This window comes from Cydia strobilella, chromosome Z, assembly GCF_947568885.1.
Source record: "Cydia strobilella chromosome Z, ilCydStro3.1, whole genome shotgun sequence".
Classification (NCBI taxonomy): Eukaryota; Metazoa; Arthropoda; class Insecta; order Lepidoptera; family Tortricidae; genus Cydia; species Cydia strobilella.
In genome coordinates this window covers 7,955,785-7,979,448 of record NC_086068.1, presented here as the reverse complement: position 1 = coordinate 7,979,448, position 23,664 = coordinate 7,955,785, and the positions used below count along the sequence as shown (strand labels likewise).

At 37.7% G+C, this 23,664-nt stretch overlaps 2 protein-coding genes across 3 annotated transcripts in view; one reads left to right on the top strand and one right to left on the bottom strand.

Moving 5' to 3' along the window:
• Nucleotides 1–1,264: 1,264 nt before the first annotated feature.
• Nucleotides 1,265–5,544, bottom strand: LOC134754429 (ubiquitin-conjugating enzyme E2-22 kDa). The gene is made up of 3 exons (XM_063690754.1): nucleotides 5,381–5,544; nucleotides 3,002–3,154; nucleotides 1,265–2,497 (listed from the first exon to the last, which is right to left on the bottom strand). Exons 1-3 carry the CDS (start codon nucleotides 5,441–5,443, stop codon nucleotides 2,114–2,116), a joined length of 600 nt encoding a protein of 199 aa, XP_063546824.1. The 5' UTR covers nucleotides 5,444–5,544; the 3' UTR covers nucleotides 1,265–2,113.
• A 441-nt stretch (nucleotides 5,545–5,985) lies between these two features.
• LOC134754196 (discoidin domain-containing receptor 2-like) overlaps nucleotides 5,986–23,664 on the top strand; it is a 102,614-nt gene continuing 84,935 nt past the window's right edge. For both annotated transcript variants that reach the window (XM_063690342.1, XM_063690339.1), the window contains exon 1: nucleotides 5,986–6,242. The gene's annotated coding sequence lies outside the window, so the exon portion shown is untranslated. The remainder of the gene's footprint in view (nucleotides 6,243–23,664) is intronic.

Here is a 23,664-nt window from a genome sequence, read left to right as displayed (position 1 = left end):
ATTATTTCTCAAGGAAACAAGTTCAGAATAATGTAATAAAATTAATTCATGTTCCCACAGGTGATCAACTGGCCGATGTATTGACGAAGCCGTTGCCTGCAGTAACTTTTTAAAAGATTAGAAGCAGGATGGAATTAAATCGATGTACCAACACTAAGTTACATTATTTTTACTGTGGCAATTCATATATACCCTCTCTTTGAACATGAACGGACCTGTACTTGCTTCCCAGTGTTTATAAAGGATAAAAAAATATAATTATCCTGCATTGAATCTTTTATTCCACGGCCCTTAAATTACAACAGAAAGTTACCAAAATTTCGGAAACTTCTCATATTTTTGTGTGGGAATGGAAATTTTCCATTTCCAATAAGTTTCCATTGTTTCCTGTGAAATTTTCGAGAACTGTTCCAACATTCGTGTTGGAAACATTCCGCAACCTGCACATCCGTAGTCTACCTACTTATCTTTTATCACCGCCACGCGACTTTGGCGTTTACAGACGCCAAATCTTATCCCTTTTGTCGTGTAATCAAGACTTTAGAAGTACAAGGTGTTAGTCCGCGACGCTGGCAGTGGCCGGGTTAACCTATTCCTCAAACTAAACACAAACACATTCACTGCGGCATGACGCACATGTGTATCATGGATTAACGTAAGTGCATACTACGCACTGAATGTGTTATACGCTGCAAACACCTAACTAATACATATTGATAAAAACGAAACATATAAGAGATGCAATGTTGTTGTCTCGCTCAAACCCTACATGTGAGAAGAGGAAGCCCGCCGACGACCCGGACAGCACCGTAAACCCAACCATCTAAAGTACTATTGTACCTAAATTATATTATAATAACATTAACCGAATGCTTAGCATTACAAAAAAATTACTTGTGAATTTCATGTTAAGGTCAGGTGGGGTTTGAAAAACAAAGGGAAAGAGATACTCTTATAATATATAAAGAAACACAGCCGCTAAAATCCTTGCCACAGCGATAAGATGCTTTGCCTTGAATTATTGTGTAGCCAAAATAAACGAGTCTAGTCGAAACTTGTTATGATGGACATCTCGCTCTCACTCGCTGACAGCGTTCTCACTTTATTTTTATTGTCCAACATGCACATTGATTTTGGCCCCACAATAATGCGGCTAAAGAAAGTGGAATTAGGTTGATTCAACTATTTATTCATATAATAATATAGTGGCGTATTTTTTCTATCTAGATGAGGGTTCATTAATTAATAGAAAAGAAAATCAAAATAAGATAATAAGTACGTCACGGCACCTGTAATTATTAGGATATTGAAAAATAAAATAAATAATTTCCCATAAAATTTTGAATTAATAGTTTAGAATAATTAAAAATACTTTTTGCTTATCCGCGAAAACATAACGTGCTAGTCAGTCAGTGCTAATCCGTTATACTTACTTGCATATTTTTACATATAATCTTTATCGTTATCTTTTCGCGAATTAGCAAAGTAACATATTATATTATATTGTATTAATTAATTTAGATTTCTGCAAAGTATCGCCTCTTAAATATTTGATATTATCGACTTCGCTTAATAGTCTTCGATTATCTAGTGTTTTAAAAGGATCTAACGTAACGTAATGTGTACAAAACGCTTTTCATTTGGGTCATACAGGGAGCTAAATAGCACTTGAGACATACTAAAATAACTTTCTTTCCTGCTCCCGATGGGAGTATTCTTGAAATTATTATACAATTTGTCGGCACAAACAATAAATTAATACTAAAACACGTAAAGCAGTGCAAAATATTGACCCGCAATGGCGATATATTTCGTGACTTTCGGATTATCAAATGATTCGTTTGGTTAGTTCCCGCTTCATGTATTTGGAGTGTAATTTTAAGATTTTGCACCACTTTATGCATCCTAGTGTTCATTTGGATTTTGGATAGTACGGACCGAGATGTTATAAATTTTCAGACTCGGTGGAAGAGTACCTTATGATGGTTCTCACCTTTGGGACACTGCGGCAGTTACATAGATGAGCAAACAGCATCATGTTTGATCTATCCTTAGAGTGCACTAGAGTCGACTTTCATTCCCCATCTGACCTTACACCGCTTAAAGGAACTCACTAACTAAATATCTGTTCCGTCGCTCTTTCGAGGTTCCAATCGTAGGTGGAAAGCGCTACCCTAGCCTGGTCCTCGTTTATACCCATATCTAGGAGGACTTGTATTTTCTGGTTGCAGTCGTGAATGGCGGTCGGCCCGCCGGCGTAGATGTTGGTCCAATGTCTCGCGGTGACTTTGAAGAGGTGTTGGTTTTCTAGGTATTGTTTTGCGACGACCGCGTCCTGCGGGTCGTTGGGCTCTGCGGCGGACAACAGTACTTGTATGGATAGGAGGACGGTGCGGAGTGTGAGCGCGGCGGCCCACTGGTCTTTCAGGATGTCTAAGCAAATCGCGCCGGTGACGGACGATACGTTAGGATGCCAGATTTTTGTGATGAAACGGATCTGAAATTGAGAGGATTACAATGTTAATACGATTGAGAAGGTTTAATGTTAGGTTTGAGTTAACCCTATAACCATTTGACATACCTTGTCATTTGATTTCGAACCGTAATTCTTATATGTAGTAGAGATGCGTTTTTGTTTTAAGTATGATGGCAAGTATGTTGCCGCTACGGACTAATAGACAGCGAACAGATTTCCATGACCAATCGCCTCCCGGGCGATTACTCATATAGTGGTTAACGGCTATGTATGATGAACCCTCGTAGACGTCAGCTGCCGCTCCGTTGGTGGGTTGAGGAATGGCAGCCACCAAAGCACGTAAAAAAAATTTGATACCTACTTTGTCAGATGATAGTTTATAGGTAGATGCTATTTTGAATATTGTGAATTTAGAAAATCGTCAGCCGGTTTGCACTTAACATATGAAATTGCGCGCGACAACGCAAGTTAAATCTCCGTCTAGCTATTTTTCACCATAGGCAGTAAATGATTGTGAATAGGTACCTTGGGCGGATTGAACGGGTAAGTCTCAGGCACTTTGATTTCTAGATGGAAGGTGCCGCCCTCGTATGGCGTGTCGAGCGGCCCGGCGATGGTGCCGTGGAGCTCCGTCCAGCTGTTGTTCACCAGGTCCAGTGTGATCGCGCCTCCGGCCACCTGGAAATGCAGAAGAGTTGTGTAAGAGCTGTACTTTGTTTTCATTAGTGGCATAAGATTCAATGTTTAGAGCTGCCGGCTGCTTCGAGTATACGTAACAGAATTTTCCCCGTCTACAGGCCGGTACAGGCGGACTGCAACCCGACTGCAATTTGTATGGGAACTGCACCCCGACTGCACGCCAACTGCAACGTCGGCGGCAGTTCCCATACAAGTTGCAGTCGGGTGCTGTTACGTATACTGTAATAAGATTTCTTCGTGTATAGCAATAGGTATGTAGTTGCGGGCATTCTGCGGTAGAGATCCCTGTGAGCGTCTTGGGGAGGGGGAGGTATAGTATAAAAAAGTGCATCTTCTCGCGTATGGCATTTGGCACGTTCGTTCTTTTCACGCGCCGTGTCAGAAAGTGATGTATGCTTTATCACGCCAACTCCGTATGAGAATACTACGAGTATAACCAGAGGGCCACGCACGCACAGACCATTTGTTTCGGCGTCAGCGACAAGCGTGTACGCATAGAGCGTGCATTTCGTGGTCGAGACTATAGTTGTGCCATTCTCGAAAACGTTGTTTTGTACGGAGAACGTTCTCGCTCGAGAATATTCTACATAGTAAACGGAGAACTCCGAAATGGCACAACTCTAGTCGAGACGTAAGCCTGCTTGCGGGAGCTCACAAATAATACAAAAGGTAATCACGGTCTATATCCCGGTCAATATAAGTCTAGTGAAACTAACCGTGACTCATTTAAAACTCTAACTGCTTGCAGACGTTTTAAAGCGTAACCTTGTGGTACGCCTGAAAACTACCTGTACTACATTGAATACTAGAATAAATTTGCAATAACCACATTATGCACATCCCTCATAAAAACTTTCACTTTTTTGGCACACTGCCACCTAGTGAGAGTAAACAAAGAGACAGCCAAAACAGAATACATGCGGCTAAAAATATTAATTTGTAACATCATTATGTTGATTAAGTGACTTTTCTTTTTAACCAACTTCAGAAAAGATGCCCATAATTTTCATTCAAATGCTATACCTAATGCAAATAATGCTAACGTAACCAACAATAGCAATGATTTATTACAATTGAACCCATAATGTGCCATGCCATTGCGACACAACCAGCCCTCATAAGGGATTTATTACTAAACAGTGCCTGGGAGCCCGCAAGGAAAGCGTTCTTTGACGTACGCATAGTAAATGCTGACGCTTTTTCTTACAGCAACCTCACCTGGCCAAAAACTGCACAGAGACAGCCGAGAGAAACATCTAAAATCGGACAGAGCAACAAAGGACCTAAGAGCCTCCTTTACACCACTAGTCTTTTCATGCGATACAATAGTTTCTTAAAAAACCAGCATCAAAATTAAATGATAAATAGGGAAAGGTATATTCATAAATGATTGTCTAGCTGAAAGTTAAAAATCCAAATTTCTGTAATAAGAGCTGTCTCCATAAGAGTCAGAGGCACGAGACAACATATCAGTGTTTGAATGCGAAGACGGAGCAGAAATTCTGTCTAACAATTATACTGAAGATCCCTCAATATGTATTATATTTTTTATAAGTTTTACTGTCTCCTGGTAAATTAATTCTTGCATTAAACTCTAATCAAATAATTTATTACAGTAAACATTGTTGTTTATGATATTATCATAGATGAGAATATGATATTATCATAGATGAGAATATAATGACTTTTTTCTGTTAATGTTTTAGTTCCATGATGATTTAATTTAAAGTTTATTTCTTGACTTAAGGCCATTTTACTAAAGTACACATTTGTGTACTTTATAATATAATGTATATTTATACTTAAGGCCATTTTTAAGGTACTCAACAACAGCTGTTTGTCTTAACGATTTTCTAACTAATTTAGATTTAACAAGCTCATAAATGTAATTTTTTACATTATGTTTCACCGCAAAATAATTCTCAAGGTATTTATGAGATTATAAAGATGTTAAGATAATACTTTAGTTGGAGGATCTAAAAATTCGTAAATTGTTTTCCAAGCTAATTTAGCAAAAGCCACACAAAAATACTAAATAGGTTAGGCAATAAATAGAGATACATTCGCAGCACATTACGAAGCACTTTGACCTCCAATAGCTCAGTATTCTCGCTAAAATACGACACAACAAAACTGCAAGTAATCGCTTCCATGAGGTTATTGCTAACAATAAAATTAATGACGTTATCAAATTAAATCTCTCACCTCTTCGCTTTTCATGATTTCTTTGAATTCCCTTTTAATTCGTTTGGCTGATATATTGGCCATTATTGAAACCACTAATAAAAATCTCTTAATGAACTAAAATTTAGTAGGGTTTTTAAAAGACAACAAAATAAGGATGGCTATTTAGCTTAGGGTTGCCACCATACTAATAGTCTGAATCAAAATAAATAAAGACGATAATATGTTGCAATATTATTTCAAGCTCCTAATGTATTTGTGGAGTAAATATGATTTCAGATAAATAAATATATATATAAAAATTGTATGCTTTTTTTCTTTCCATACGTTTTTAGCCTTGGTTAAATTTATACAATTATAGGATCAACTTTGTACAAAATATTACAAAAATATTTAGTAAGTCCTAGAATACAATTAATAATCATTAGATTTCATTTCATAATTTAATAATTATTTTCTAGTGCATAACCACGGAGTAAGCATAGAATGAGCAAAGTTATTTCCGGGAATAGACAACAATAATGATGCTGTTTTTGTACGGGCTTGCGCTCTTGCTTTCTTTTTTTCTTTTCGTCTTAAGTCATCCATAGACAAAAGCTAAAGCTCTCATCAGTCTTCACCTTCAGAAACGCACGTAAGGCTTTATGCTATGGTCGATTGAAATTGGATGGTGTTGTATATATTTCATTTCCGTGAATCTTTATTTTGAAGATTTATTAATAAAAGTCTAAGTAAAATGGTGTTTTTTGGTCGGTAATAGCTTCCGGAAATATTTTAGTGCTAAAATAACTAAGTTATGGCTAGTGATTCGGACTGTGTAAGGACAGAGTTATGTTAATGTACTCATGTCACCGGGTTCCACCTATGTACCTGGCCCTGGAAGGTGCGTTACTTGACTTTTTATTTACCTCACTTGTAAGTTATGTGTATGGTGACCACAAGCCACCAGAGATAGTTGTTACTTTGTTTTAATTTATAATGCATCCTTTGTTTGATTTAGTACTTGGTGTAACATAAATAAATGAAGCGAACCCTTGTTCCGCTCGCTCGGCTCGCTATTGCTTATCTGGTGGTGAATACATTGCATTTTTATGGGATTAAGTATAACTTTAACTAAATGAGAATATTTCTTATGGGATGCCATCGTTGTAATGTTATTCTAAACATTGTTGTTATTGTGATCGACTTTCGTAACTTCGCTTTTATTTATAAAACGGTCACGGTTTTTTTACTACTGGAAAATGCTTTTAGAATGTTATAAATAAAATTATTACAGCATAGCACAGCACTGAGAATTTCATTAAATATACTTGTTGTTTGCAATTTTATTTATCAGTTGGTTTATTCACTGTTATTTGTTGTTAGTCATAATATTAGCATTTCTATGCTGTCCCATAAGACATATGATCTTCGGTGTATGTACGTAAATTTATTAATTCATTTAAAAGGTGCTCTGCCATGGTTTAGTTAGTTATTTTGCAATTTGCTACTAATTTGCCAAAACCCATTTAATGTATCTTGGATATTATGATCCCATCACAATTTTAACTAATAAATCATTATAAATAGACTGCTCATTACAAGCTCTTGACAAACTAATTTTTTACTAATATAAATTAAAGTGTATTTAGGTAATTAAAACATTCCTGAATGTAAAGTAATTCCGAAAATGACCCATACTGAATTCACCTTATGTGATTTGATTATATTCATTAATATAAACAGAATAATAAAATCTGGCTAAGACTATTTCAAGCCATTAATGTGTTTCCATAATTTTTCGAGGCTGAAATTGTATGCCCATCTTTAGTTTTATAATAAATAAATCTCTATAGTTATTCAAGTTTATCCTTGTAAGTCCTTTTGTACATCTTTGATGTAGAATGAAATCAAATCAAATTCATCCCTTACTTGATAAAAACTTAATGACATTTTAATAACTTATAAGGATAAGCACCAAAGTAATAGTTTGCCTAATGCGAAAGTCACTTATTTTTTACCTGGTACCAATTATTTTCTTCATGAATATAATACTCATAAAGAAAAGAATACCATGAGAATGAAGAAGATTGTGTCATGTCTTGAATCTTTTCTGAAGTCTTTTTATGGTTCCAAATAATGCCAGCCAACCCCATTGTGGATTGGTTCAAAAGCAGCTATGACAGATTAGGATTCTACTTTTACCTATATTTTTGTTAAACCTAAAGCCTCTCTCTCTGGCTTACAAATAGTACAGCATAACCTTCCTTTCCTCTTTCTAACTCCAACCTTAGCTAGCTTCTCAGGGTTAGGTGAGGTTTCTATAGAACCCTGAACCCTGACTGACACTTGCCAAGTCTCCCTGCAATCCTGACAAAGGATCACAAATCCTGATGAATGGCAACCCTAACTGTGTCAGCTAAAGCTCATACTGGGTTGCCATCTACAGCTGTGTGCAAAATAATAGCAGTTTATGATAAAAAGAAAATTGAAGAAAACAATAATTTTAGACATTGTATTCCCATTTTTAGGACAGCTCCCCTACACGAAAAGTGGTTTTTTTTTTCGCTACAACCCTATAGTGTGGGTTGTCATTAAATAGGTCTTTCAAAATGAATATGGGTCTTCATCTTCAATCACCATTTTTTGATAAACATAATATTTTCGGAAATGATAACTGAAAGAAAAATAAAATTGTGTAACTTTTGAACCATTTTTCCAAAATATAAAAAAAAAAATCGTGAAAGAAATAGTAAATACTTTCAAGGAAAACGATAAAATACATTATGGGTTGGGCCTTTTAGAATTTAAGCAAAAAGTCCATTTTGACAGACAGGTAACTATGGAACCCTACACTGAGCAAGGTCCGACATGCTCTTGGTCGGTTTTTTTGAATGAACTGGAAAAATAATTTAAATAGTACTGGAAACTACGACCACTATTTAAGTTATTGATGGGAGCTAGAGCTGGGAGTACTAGCGGAACTAGCTTATTTACTTTCTATAGTAAAGATTCTTACAATATATTTGTAGTATCATGTTCAATTTATAAATTATGACATATTATATATTTACAAATGATAAAAATGATACAAGGATATGATAAATTCAATTTATTAACCTCCAAGGCTTCCATATTTTCAGCAATGACTTCCCGGAAAGTATGCAACTTTTCTATGAAGTGCTCCCCCCGCTCAGTGTCCTAGTGGTCCGTCATTAGGACTTTGTTGTTTGTCCAACTCCTTGCTTTTTAGGGTGCCGTACCCAAAGGATAAAAACGGCACCCTATTACTAAGACTCCGCTGTCTGTCTGTCTGTCCGTCTCACCAGGCTACATCTCATGAACCGTGATATAGCTAGACAGTTGAAATTTTCACAGATGATATATTTCTGTTGCCGCTATGACAACAAATACTAAAAACAGAATAAAATAAATATTTAAGTAACGTGATTTTTTTGCCGTTTTTGCGTAATGGTACGGAACCCTTCGTGCGCGAGTCCGACTTGCACTTGGCCGGTTTTAGGTTGGTTAAGGCTTTGATAATTTTGCAACTGATGTTATGGCAAACCAAGATGTGCTTTTTCCTATTTATAAATACAATTTATTTCAGTTACTGCTCTATTATATATAAAAGATTTATAAATACACTGCTATTATTTTGCACACAACAACATAGTTTCAATTTGTAATAAAGAATTACTATGATATTACCTTTTAGGGATTATCTAGTCTAACTGGATTTCAAAGTCCTATGGTAAATAAGTGACTCTACATGTTGTCTTCATACAAGAATTCGTAAATAAAAAAAGCTAGGTTTCTCACATCAGTTCGTCCTGCGACAGTACATTCTCTAATGCTTAAACAGTTTAGGTTTACACATTTATTGGAAAGCGGATTGTGAATTAAACTTATCCAGCATAATTTGCAATTTCTACAAAACAGTTTTACTTACTTAATTAATAATTATAGACTGAACGTGAACAAGTATTTTGGACCCGCGGAGTTCGTATCATACTACTTCGCACTATAAGGGTACCTTTTTACCGTTTTGGTTTGCACCCTAAAAACTTTATCTGGTATGTTTATGCAGTTCAAGATACAGCGGTGTAGCGTATAAAGGAGCCCACTGACTATCAGTCCGCCGGACGATATCGGCCTGTCAGTTAGAACAAAAATGTGACAGTTCCGAACAACTGACAGGCCGATATCGTCCGGCGGACTGATAGTCTGTGGGCCCCTTTATGTGTGCCGCCCGGGGCCGATCAGAAATTTGCCTCCCCGTTTATGATCAACATTAGTTATTAGACAAGGCAAAGTTCCGTAAAAATGGTAAAATAAAAAAAAAAAGTTTAAAATGCTCAAATACTAAAACCCGACTGACTAAGCTACTGTAAATCGCGTTCTAAAACGTATGAAAAAAGAAAAAAAATTGTGATCAGAAATAATTATACCTACAGAAAGCATACTTAATTAATCATCTCATAAATAAAGAAATAGGTACAACGTAACGTTATTTACATTTTTTTTTGTATTCGCATATACAAAGAACAGCCGTGGTCGTATGCCACTACCATAAGATACATAAGCTTTAAGGTTTAATTACATGATTCTTTCGGATATTTTTTTTGTTACATACCTTTTAGAGCCCGATTTTAAGTAGGTAGTCGGGTTTTAGTTTGGAACTTATTTTATATTTCATTAATTATTGGAAAATTATAAAGCTACTTATATGAAGTCATTTTACACTATTTTTATGTGAGCCGGCGCCTTCAGGAACAGCAGAGCACGCAAAGCGCCCAATATGTCTAGTTGTAGAGCGCCACGTACTCGTATGTCTGTCTCGATCTCTTTTAGTACAAGGGCGCCGGAGGCGTCTGGCATTAGATCGCGCGCAGCACGCCACGTACGCCGGGCTACACCCGACTCTGTATGAGGGCGCCTCCTGGCATCCCTGGCTGAAAACCTTTATACGTCTGGGAAAACCTCATTACCATTACATCTAGAGTTATTTAAACTTCAATATTGACTATATATTTTTTGTTTTATGAATAAGGTCAATGCGGTTAAGACCGTCTATCAGGCAAGTCCGTCTACTCACTATAACTTTTATGTTTATATGCGCGTACGCCATCTTACAACTCGGTTAGTATAGCAGTTTTTAATCCTAAATCCATTGCCCTCCAATAAATATCGCTAGGACGAACACTACTCAACAATCAACTTTATTCGTGTTTCGAACTCGAACACAGAGTGCAACGTGGTTCCGCAAAAAAGTTAGATAAAATAGAAGCAGTCGGAATATATGCGTATGACTATGAAGTGTGTAACGTAGTAATTTAATAACCGTTTTTCCTGTCTAGTCCTAACTATTAATGCACTCAAAACGCTTTCAATTTATAGTTTTAAGTCTTTAAAATATCTAACCTCAAAATTGTGCCTAGTCGGAAAGTCCGTCATATAAGTTTAATGAAAGATCGTCATATACGGTCGTGTTGCCTTAAACCAGAAGTTGCCAACCTTTTGAGGTATTTTAGGTATTTTAGGAGGTATAGTCCGCGCGCCAATTCCGTGCATTCGGAGGTCGAGGAAGTGGGAGGGTGTGCGCCGCGCCCGTACGTCAAAATGACGCCCAACATTCCTAACATTCCTCATCCGTGCACGGAATTCGCGCGTGGACAGTAGGTACCTCTTATTGTAAAGAATATTTTTTGCCGAGTATAGATATTCTATTTATGACATTGTTTGCCATGTGATTTTTTTAAGGTTTTTTAATTTGCTTTCATCCAGTCAAACTTTTTGAAATAAAATATGCCGGTCTTCGCCGCATTGACCGTACCTGCCTCGTTTGAAACACCATTGTGTAGTGTCCGTCCAAGCTAACTGAGCACCGACTTGAACGGCATGACATGTCATTAATTTACGACACCTCTGCATAAAAATTAGTATGCAGGAGCGCTGAGCTAATAGTTTTGCTGACTGTACATAGGTATATTTTCTGACCGCCTTAAGCCGATCCCTAGTCGACTAATTTGGTAACCTAATGCCACATTCAATTTAATGGAACTCCATGTAAAGTCACCTATGACATATGGGTACAGATTTATTAAATCTTTCCCCTTTGAGTTCTTGTTAAATGTGTCACGTTTTACGGCTATTTAGCTGCAGTTTGCCTTAAGTCTTAACACGTCCAGAACAATGGGCCCTTGATTGCTATCACTTAGTGTGTGTGATAAGGGGCATTATAACGCGAATCAAGAGACCATTGTATTCCCTTTATTCATATGTTTATTTCTTGGAGCGCACGGATGTTGCGCGTTAAGTATGAGTAGTTAAATGTGACGTTCTGAGGCAAAGGGCCACGTTGGTTGTCAATAATGACGATTTCAAATTGCCAGTTACAAAGAGTGATTCTTCCAAAAATCTTATACATGGGTATCCAAAAAGAAGTAATGAAAAGTGAGTAACAGTTAAGAAATATTACACTCATAAATTTACTATAGTTTACCAGTTTATCACATGGTTGAGGTTCCAGTATTAAAGTCGCCGTATCTGTATCAGATATTGCTACAATGACACAAAAAAACTTTTCTGGTGGTTGTTATCACTTAGTTATCACTTTTTTGCTATCACTTAGTGTGTGTGATAAGGGGCATTATAACGCGAATCAAGAGACCATTGTATTCCCTTTATTCATATGTTTATTTCTTGGAGCGCACGGATGTTGCGCGTTAAGTATGAGTAGTTAAATGTGACGTTCTGAGGCAAAGGGCCACGTTGGTTGTCAATAATGACGATTTCAAATTGACAGTTACAAAGAGTGATTCTTCCAAAAATCTTATACATGGGTATCCAAAAAGAAGTAATGAAAAGTGAGTAACAGTTAAGAAATATTACACTCATAAATTTACTATAGTTTACCAGTTTATCACATGGTTGAGGTTCCAGTATTAAAGTCGCCGTATCTGTATCAGATATTGCTACAATGACACAAAAAAACTTTTCTGGTGGTTGTTATCACTTAGTTATCACTTTTTTGCTATCACTTAGTGTGTGTGATAAGGGGCATTATAACGCGAATCAAGAGACCATTGTATTCCCTTTATTCATATGTTTATTTCTTGGAGCGCACGGATGTTGCGCGTTAAGTATGAGTAGTTAAATGTGACGTTCTGAGGCAAAGGGCCACGTTGGTTGTCAATAATGACGATTTCAAATTGACAGTTACAAAGAGTGATTCTTCCAAAAATCTTATACATGGGTATCCAAAAAGAAGTAATGAAAAGTGAGTAACAGTTAAGAAATATTACACTCATAAATTTACTATAGTTTACCAGTTTATCACATGGTTGAGGTTCCAGTATTAAAGTCGCCGTATCTGCATCAGATATTGCTACAATGACACAAAAAAACTTTTTTGGTGGTTGTTAACCTTTTCGCCGCTATTGACTTGATATAAAGTCACTACATTTACAAACATCTACAAACCACAATATTTTATTATAGCAATTGCCGGGAATACCCTCTCTAGACATTAGACATGCCCAATATGCCCATGTCTTTTCAGCCGGACAAGATTCTATTTGACTCTTGAGACAAACTAGCTACAAACAGCTTACGTATGGCAATAATGTGCCAATGTGCGTACGTCGTCAACCACCAATAGGGAATATTACGCGAAACTGCGTGGGGGGCGCCACTACGACAATCTGAGGGTCTATCGCAAACAAGAAAATCGAAATTTCGTTATCTAACATCTCTGTCACTGTCACTCTTGCATATTCGAGCGATAAAGAGGCAGATAGCGAAATTTCGGATTTAAGTTTCCCGGTAGCTCCTCTGTAAACAAACCGCTATGGATGGTATAGAAAGGATGCCAATCTCTTATGGCAGAATTGTAGCAAAAGTGACCGCTTTCAGCTTTAAATAATAGTTCCTAATCTCTCCGGTGGCGCTAGTTAGGTTCTGGGACATGAGTATAACATGAACCATATAAGGCAACAAATAACCCGACCAAATTACGTAGGTTGTTTTTGGTAGTATTTCCGTGTATGATGGCGCCGCCTAATTACTGTTTTTGATGGACACTTCTCATACATAGAGATTTGGCTCCTTTATATAGTCTCCATGCAAACCGCCTTGATGCATCAATGTCATCTTTTATTGTCTGAAAACTTGTCAAAAACTGTTAAAGGCACAGTATGTATAAGTTACTCTATGGTTTACTAAAGGGGCTACTGCTGCACTCTAGTGGGCTTCAAATAACGATTCAAAGCTTAATATACGATTTTGGTATTAAGAAAAGGTAATAGGGTTGATATTTGCTGAGAGGGTCGAATGGATTTACCCGAGTTTGAAGTTAAGCGACACAATTATAAGACATTGTTTCTTTGGAATGTTTCGCAATCCTTGGTCCTTTTTCGGCATAAATATTATATTGCATTAAAAATAATTTTTCTTTTCATCTTTGGGAATTCTTTTTTGGCATTTTTGTGGTAAAATCTTTTAGCGATTTTTTTTTCGTTTTGTTTTCATACGGTGACATTCGATCTGTTGTCAAAGTAAAACTAATTAGTACCACTGAAGATCAGCAACATGGCGATATTGGCGATGTCCAAATAAAATCCTGTCAACCAGATATGATAGATATGATCCATTTTTGGATAAGTTTAAAATGTGTTATAATGATGTACATGTTTTGATTTCATTCCACTACAGTAACTACATACATAGGTAGATAAAGCGCCATGCGCATACATGTAGTGTAAAGGTACGTGTCGTGTAATCGGGGGCCATTTCTCAAACGGTATCAGGGGCCCATTTCTCCAACGATATTAGTCTAATACTATTAGTGTGTTGTCATGACAACCCATACGATTTGGCACTTCACGGACTAATAATCATACCCCGCAATCGAACTAGCAAAACTGTAGCAGTTGTACATCAGGGTTGTCACTGTTGCCAAATGAAGATCAATTTCATGTTGGTAGAAAGTAAGTATTACACGAAATACAGTAAATTTGGTTGTCTTTTACTTGTAAACCCGGTTTATGTTTAAAAAAATCGAAATTATTATACAGAAACAAGTAAAAGACAACCAAATTTACTGTATTTCGTGTAATACTTACTTTCTACCAACATGAAATTGATCTTCATTTGGCAACAGTGACAACCCTGATGTACAACTGCTACAGTTTTGCTAGTTCGATTGCGGGGTATGCTAATAATATTAGCCTAATACCGTTCGAGAGATGGGCCCCAGATCGCTCGCATAAACCGTCCTTTGCGCGGTGCCAAGGATAAAAGGTACTGTGCGTAAAAAACCGGCCAAGTGGGGGGTCGGACTCGCGCACGAAGGGTTCCGTACCATTACGGAAAAAAACAGCAAAAAAATCACGTTTGTTGTATAGGAACCCCATTTAAATATTTAGGTATATTATTCTGTTTTTAGTATTTGTTGTTATAGCGGCAACAGAAATACATCATCTGTGAAAATTTCAACTGTCTAGCTATCACGGTTCATGAGATACAGCCTGGTGACAGACAGACAGACAGCGGAGTCTTAGTAATAGCGTCCCGTTTTTACCCTTTGGGTACGGAACCCTAAAAATACCTCGCAGGTATCTAAATTATAGGCTTTCCCTGCTTTCTGTTTCCCAACAACGTTTCCCGACAATGAAACCTTGCCAGGTTGTATTTTTTTTTCGCTTATGTAACGAAGCCTGCCACATATGCAAGGTGTACCTTTGTATATTTTTATATTTTTTTTATAAAATACTTCTAGTTTTTATTCTGCAGCCCCTTCAACAATCTAACAATGAAATGCAGCTAACCTAGCAAACTAAAAAAATATATTTATTTCTGTACCTGTAGACTCGTAATCGTATTCCGGCAGTTAATTGTAATCACGAAGGTAGGTACAGTTGCCATCAGATATATCGGAGCGGCCGAGGTGGTCACAAATGTCACAATATCTGAACACGCACTCTAACGCCCTGACAATAGAGGCGTGTTCAGATGTTTGTGAGCACCTTGGGCGCTCCGATATATCTCATGGCGACTGTACCTACACATACATAATATAGTAGACGTTTCACGACCAAGTACCATTTCCTTTCGTTCGATTATATCGCAAACGCACGATCACGACAAAATGGAAATGAGTCACTACAAATTTAACCCGTACTCATGATAACTAAGTAATGCTTTAAATGAAAAGCGACCCGGATGTCACTTATTGTGCTAGACCGCCTTGTTATAAAATGATACTAACCTTAGAAAAATATATATATATCAGGTAAAATACCGATCTACAAGTGAAATTGAAGTTTAACATCAAATGATTATAAAAACCGGCTAGGTGCGAGTCGGACTCGCGCACCGAGGGTACGTACTTTTTAGTATTTGTTGTTAAAGCGGCAACAGAAATACATCATCTGTGAAAATTTCAACTGTCTATCACGGTTCATGAGATGGTGATGAGAATTTTCACAGATGATGTATTTCTGTTGCCGCTATAACAACAAATACTAAAAACAGAAATAAATAAATATTTAAGTAACGTGATTTTTTTGCCGTTTTTGCGTAATGGTACGGAACCCTTCGTGCGCGAGTTCGACTTGCAATTGGCCGGTTTTAGGTTGGTTAAGGCTTTGATAATTTTGCAACTGATGTTATGGCAAACCAAGATGTGCTTTCACTAGACTTATATTGACCGGGATATAGACCGTGATTACCTTTTGTATTATTTGTGAGCTCCCGATATTTCGACGCAGTTACATGCATCATGTTCACGGGTGACTGAAGATAGCGGGTGGGTGTCAAAGTTGTGTAGACAGCGCTCTGTCTACCCTCATTCTTGCGCGTCGGCTGCGTTCACTTTCAACGTTACCAACGGTCGCATTCACACTTGTTGGTCCGGTCGCATTCACACTCGTTGGTCTGTCCAAACACTCCAAACACACTACACTCACGGTGTCACTACGCGTGTTTGATTCGGATATCACTGGTTTTTTACACAAACAAATCACAGGATTCCACACATTTGACAGTTTAAACCCATCTTCACGATTGAAATTTTTGTATTTGTGAATTTCAACGGCTTCTCTTACCAATCTTGGTATATAGTGGCGTTCTGTCGAAATGACCTTGGGACTATGCAACTCGATCCAGTGATTAGACAGAATGACAGTGAAAAGGTAATCACGGTCTATATCCCGGTCAATATAAGTCTAGTGAAACTAACCGTGAATCATTCAAAACTCCAAGATGTGCTTTGTCCTATTTATAAATACAATTTATTCCAGTTACTGCTCTATTATTTATAATAGATTTATAAATACACTGCTATTATTTTACACACAACAACATAGTTTGAATTTGTATTAAAGAATTACCATGATCTTACCTTTTAGGGATTATCTAGTCTAACTGGATTTCAAAGTCCTATGGTAAATAAGTGACTCTACATGTTGTCTTCATACAAGAATTCGTAAATAAAAAAAGCTTGGTTTCTCACATCAGTTCGTCCTGCGACAGTAGATTCTCTAAAGGGGCCCACTGACTATCAGTCCGCCGGACGATATCGGCCTGTCAGTTGTTCGGAACTGTCAAATTTTTGTTCTAACTGACAGGCCGATATCGTCCGGCGGACTGATAGTCAGTGGGCCCCTTTATGCTTAAACAGTTTAGGTTTACACATTTATTGGAAAGCGGATTGTGAATTAAACTTATCCAGCATAATTTGCAATTTCTACAAAACAGTTTTACTTACTTAACGGACGGAACCCTAAAAAGCAAAGCAAAGTGCACTGACTGAAACTCAAAAAAGTGTCACTATTCGGTCAACTTATCTTGGACTTCGATTTGTAAATTATAAATGAGATCAATTCCAGATGACACCAAAGCTAAAAAAAAATATAATGGGTTTCGATTGCAGTATTTATACAAAACATTAGGTTCCTACGTGGTCTCGTAATCTGATGTGCACTCAGTAACGCGTAAAAGGCTCAAGTATTAAGTTAATTCAAATGCTGTTGTCAAATGCGTAGGTATCTACAGAGAAAACGAGAAAGTATTTTATCCATCCACCATAAACTCTGATATGAATTCTCATATTGCTCTAAAAAGTGAAATCCTCTGTTATAGTAAAAAATATTACAGCAGTCAAACGCGAGCGTAATGCTCAAATAATTGCGCCAGCTTGTCTAATTTTAAACATTGACAAAGCCTTCTTTATACACTCGAAAAACTCCCCAATTAAGGCGCTCCATATATTCGCGGAATACCCGTTGCTACCGTCCCTTTCACTCCCGACCTGTCAGGTAGAGACATATTGTTGGATTATAGAGGCGTACCTGGAACACCACTTATAACGAGTGCAGCTCACATCTCGCATGGGATTAACAATAACGAAGACCTTGACACAACAATGTGGTTAGAGAATAGGTTCTTTCTTAGTATTCTTACATACCCTTTCTTTCTTTTTAATGACGAGAAAGGTAACTTTTCACCTTTTGATATGTATGCATATATCCAGTTTATGCCCTTAATCATTGACTAAAATGATTCATAATAATATTTCTGGCACTGTAATTTTTATATTGTACATTGACCCAAATAAAGCAAGACGGTAGTAATAATAGTTTTTTGAGAACAGGACATTTGTACGCAAATGCTACTGTACGAAAATACAAATACAATACAAATTCTTTATTTCTGAAATAGAAAAATAAGTGTTACATTTATGCTGACTCCCACTAGTCCCACACTAGGCATAGCCTGAAAAATAACTTTACCTTTGATTTGAAAGCGTTTACACAGCAGATGCTCACAAATATCTGAACACGCCTTCGGGCGTTAGAGTGCGTGTTCAGATTTTGTGAACACCTGGGCCGCTCCGATATATCTGACGGCGATTGTACTGTTAAATTCGATTGTACCACAAAATTGGAGGTAACATCAATTCTTATAACGTAAACGGCGGATGAACTAGCTATAGAATTGAAAATATATTCAGAGCTTTACAGATCCCAACCCAACCGACTAAATTTGCTTGGCACTCACTGTATGATATGCTCCTATGTAACTTGGAATGTTTATTCCAGTACCTGGCGTTTGAAGTGCTTTATAGTGGTCTGTGGCTTTATACAATACGGTACTAACGTCAGGTATTACACAGCCCCTTTGGCATAGGGGCATTGATAACTAATTTAGCCTTTGATCTAACCGTGGCATATCGACGATACACTGTTCAAGGATCTGCGTGCATGCATAACTATTATCTCAAATTGAATATAGGTGCATTATGAAGGCATGCGTACCACGTACCACGCTGAACCGTAATCACATTGGACATACTGGTACATGTGATGAATCGCTCATGTACGCAATCGGCAAGAGGGGTTATTGAGCTACTTTCATTGCTTTTCAGTTCAGCACTGCACCTAAGTCGGGCGGGGTCTTATCGGTGCTTAGATGAAGATGAACCTCCAGATTTTAGCTGTAAATCATGATTTCTTATAATTAAATGGGGATGTACGTTTGTGTGGAGAAGCCGTCTTTCCCTTTTTTAACCGACTTCAAGATTTCAAAAGGAGGAGGTTCTCAATTCGGTTGTATGTTTTTTTAAATATTTTTAAATGTTTGTCACTCCATAACTCCGTCATTTTTGGACCGATTTTGAAAATTCTTTTTGTAAGTATATACATACAGATTGATCCCGTTTTTGTCAAAACGCAGTTCTGATGATGGGATCCATGAGGAATCGAGGGAACTCCTCAAATGTTTAAGACATACATATAATGATTTTAGTATTTTAGTATTGTTCATCAACAAATTAAGCATTTACATTTAAAAAAATGAGATTTGATGAAGTGGAACTGCTGATGATGATCAGAACGGAACTCTTTAATGACGCATAGTTTACGTTTGGCGATTTGTCCTTTTCGTTATGTTTGTTAAGAAAGTTAGGTTTTCAAGACACATTTTTGTCAAGCTCGAGTTCTGATGATGGGATCCATGAGGAACCGAGGGAACTCCTCAAATGTCAAAGGCATATAGTGATTTTGTATTTTCATACCCGACCCGGACTTGAACCCGGACCCCGACTCGGACCCGGACCCAGATCTATCTCGGACCCAAACTTGGACCCGGACAGCCGGACATGGACCCGCACTCGGATCTGGACATGGTCTTGAACCTGAACCTGAACCGGAAATGCTACTAGAAAAGTGGGTTAGGTGGGTGGGTGTCTTTGAACTGCGATCCTCACAGAACCGAACTGCTATCAGAAAAGTGGGTTAGGGTAGGTTAGAACTGTGACCCTTACAGAAACGAAATGCTATCAGAACTTGGGTTAGGTTAGGTTAGAACTGCAACCCTTACAGAAACGAAATGCTACTAGAAAAGTGGGTGGTTTTACCTCCTTTTCTACATAATTAGACAAAAAATGCTGTCTTTTTCGTTTCATTGTCTGGAATCTAAGCGCATCATCAACAATAAGTAACCTTTCAACGGCATCCCCCAATTAAGTCGGTTTTTTTTTCTTAAAAATTATCCCTATATATTATATTATTATTATTGTCTTTCCCATTTTTATCTTAATGATACACATTATCATTATCACATTATACATGTATGAACAAACATGTTGACATAGGTAGGACAATAAAACGTTAGTTAAAGGTATTGCTTGACCTATAATTATATTGTTGTCATCCCTCTAGCTAGCTGCTAGAGCTAGAGAATTTTTATAGCCCTTTTTAATTTGGATACGTAAACATTTTTATTTGACATGATCACAAAAGTAAGTACTGCAATGTGCAGCTTGATCAAGCCTGAGTGAATTATACAGGTGGGTGCTGTTTTTAATTGACACTTAACCTGATCTGATCGGCATAAAAATAACACCAAGTATATAATTTATCCGCGTGTTGACTCCAATATCCTCAGGCATATATCGAGATGTTTCTTAGGTATTCGTTTTATTATTTAACACAAAGCAAAGTAACATTTAATAATGGCTCAAACGAAGATGAGTTGTTATCTGCGTCATCTTCCTCCTTCTTGGCCTGAATTAATTTCATTTAACAAATTATTAAGGTACAGGCTAACAATGAAATGCCGCTTTTCTTTATCCCCCCCTTGCATCATTCCCCGGAAACAGAACGGTTTGTTATTTTATTATGAAAGTTAAATTCGGCGTTCAGTTTATAATTTCGCGTTCTATAACGGATATGGTTACATCGATTGTAATATTTCAAACTCTTTAATCTCTGGCCAAACATAATTATACAATTACATAAGTATACAAAGCGGACTCTGGTTCATTAAATGAAAATGAAATGAAAATGAAAAAATGTTTATTGGTTCCTTACAAGTAGTTTACAGCATGGGATGGGATCTTCTTTTAAGCATTAGATATGCTTGTGACAGAAAAACCCGCTCTTCCGAAATCGCTAGGGTATAAACCATTATGTTTGTGTAATCGCACTTAAACTATCGTGAGACATATTTCAAAATAGCGATAGTGAGTAAAAACCGCACTGATAAATATTATGTTTGTGTCTTCAAATCTAGTATTTAACACTTAAATCTAAAATCTAAAAATTAAAGTTATAATTAAAACCAGCATGCACGCCGTGATCAGGAACGTGGTCTTAAAATCAATCAAATATAATCGGGCATTGGTCTAGAAACGGGTACTATTTGAAAATGGAAATTATCCGTTCATAAAATTCATAGTATAAATCTAAAATATTACATAAAACTTGGCCCAGATTGTCAACCTGTGGCAAACACCAAACAGTACCATAAACAGAAAGCCATGCTTACCGGTTCACGCTATAGTTATATCTCGTTTACTGTTTTTTGATCACGCAAACGTCGACCAGCCGGGACAACACGAAGGTAGACGGCAATAATGTCAAAGTGCTCTATTATATGTGACAAGGCCCTTTGTTAGAGGCCTAAGGGGCAAGACACATTGATGAAAAGCGAGGAGCAGTGGGGGCGTGTTTTTCAAACTCAAACAGATAATGGAGCGCGCAGTGGGTGGAATATTGCTCGCAGCGCGAGTTTTGAGAGGAGTTTAGCACTACTCAACCGTCTGATTCTGAAACATATATTTAAACAACAAACATGTTAAATCAGGACTAGGATTCCATTGTATAACAACTTGAATTTGTATCCAAGTTGTTATACAATGGACTCGAAACGAAGCCATATTTTCAGCTATTGAAAGTTGTTATGCAGTCTGTGTAAAATTTTCGTGCTAACTATATTTTCACATTACACAGCTGATGTTTTTTGCAGCTGTGTGGTCTGCATATGATGCTGACCGCTTCTTCAGGTGTAGATAGCTACTAGTAAAACTTTGAACTCCAATTACGCATTGATGTTACAAATTAAGCGGTAGCACTATACTTGATAGACCATACTATTTAGTGAATAAATAGGCTGAAGAACAAGCAAGCAACTTGTCTCAATAAAATAAAGCCTAAGGTACGAACCTGGGGTAGATATTGAAATAGCTCTTTACCGCGTGGGCAGTGAATATGGGTACCGCGTGGGTACTGTAATTAGCTGTGAAACACTCGCGCGGATTTCAGAGTAAAAACACTGCTTTAAATATCATAGGCGTAAACTGAAACAGAGTTCACAGAGTCGTAATATCGCACGACAACCACAAGGATATTGATGTAGTAACAGACGCCATCCATTTTGATACTGCCGTGATTGTGATTATGAACACTTACTATCGTAATGCAAAACCGTGATTAGCAGAGGGAGGCACAGGTTACCGTCGTTTGATTGCTATCTGCGTGTTAACGGAAGCAGGCCCTGGCGTGCAGCAGGGGATCAAAGTTAAACGTCTGTCCGGATTGGAGCACTTTATGGCGTAGCAACGTGACCATTCTACTCTCGATGCTACTTTTTGGTACACGCAAATAACTACTATATGTGCAACTAGTTGGTTCCACATTAATTACAGAGGGGTATTTCAACAAGGCGTTAAAATTGTTAAATAAGTATTAGATACACTAGTACTACCTCAAATGCTTACGTAAGATCATGAACATCAGATGGTCTGACCGAGTGCGAAATATCGAAGTTCTGCGACGAGCCAAGGTCGGTGGAATAGAGGCTTACCTAATGCGTCGACAGCTTGGGTTGTGCGGTCACGTATCGCGTATGGCGGAGGAGAGAGTGGCGAAGCGCATCTTTTTTTCTGAGGGTAAGCGGAAACCTGGCGGACAACTCCTCCGATACAAAGATGTTCAGAAACGAAACATGAAAAGATGCAACATCGAGCCCTCTCAGTGGGAAGGTTTGGCAGCACAGCGTCCTTAGTGGCGCAGGCTGGTGCAGGACAAAGTCCGCTATTTCGAGGAGCAACGCATAGTTGACCTCGATGCTAAACGCGACGAGCTGAAAGCACGCCAGCCTGCTTCCATTCATTACCATTATGTGGCTGGTGTTCTCACGTGCTCTCAATGTGCACGGGGGTTCGCCTCGAAGATCGGCTACGTCGGCCATATTCGGGCGCACGAGCGCCGTGCTAACTGTAACAGTTAGCTCCTAGTTACTAGGAGTCGAAGTGGTCGCCATGGTCGAAATCGGCCGGAAGAATCATCATCACTATTGAAACCGTATTGTAACATCATAGTAATAGAGCTATGATGAAGAAACTGTATTGGTTAATGTGCAATTGAATAAAAACGATTTTACGGGATATATAGTTATTTGTTTTACAAGGGGGCAAAGTTTGTGTACTAATGTTGATAGCCGAGCAAGCGAAAGATTTCAAAATTGAAGAACCATTTCGAAAAGTGGAGTCTTGAGCATTGCGAAGGTATCAATCGCCACCTATTATATCAGCTCGGTCATAAAAGTGCGGCGCGCAAAGAAGATTGACGGTTCGTGCGCGGTTATAAGTTTCAATTTTGCTTGCAGGCAACGAGCATAGGTATAATTTTATGCCTAAATCTGACTTTTGTGAAGGAGTGAATTTTCTGTATTTTTTTTTGCTTTATACAATATCAGATACTTACGAACCTCTTCTTCCCCTTGTAGTTACTTGAAAACTAAAAGCGCAACCGCAAGGGTTAAGCTTCTTATCGTGGCTTTATGGAATGATTTGCCATACATGCTCGTTAGCGTTAGGGAGATGTTAAGAGCGCTTATCTGCTGAAAATACAGAGATCTGTATTATTAACTGACTTTAGTTTATACTTTATAGCAAAGACAGATATAACTCCGTAATAGATGGATACAGTCTAAGGAAAAAACGTGCCTCGAAAATCACGAAAATTTGATTCTCGATCAGA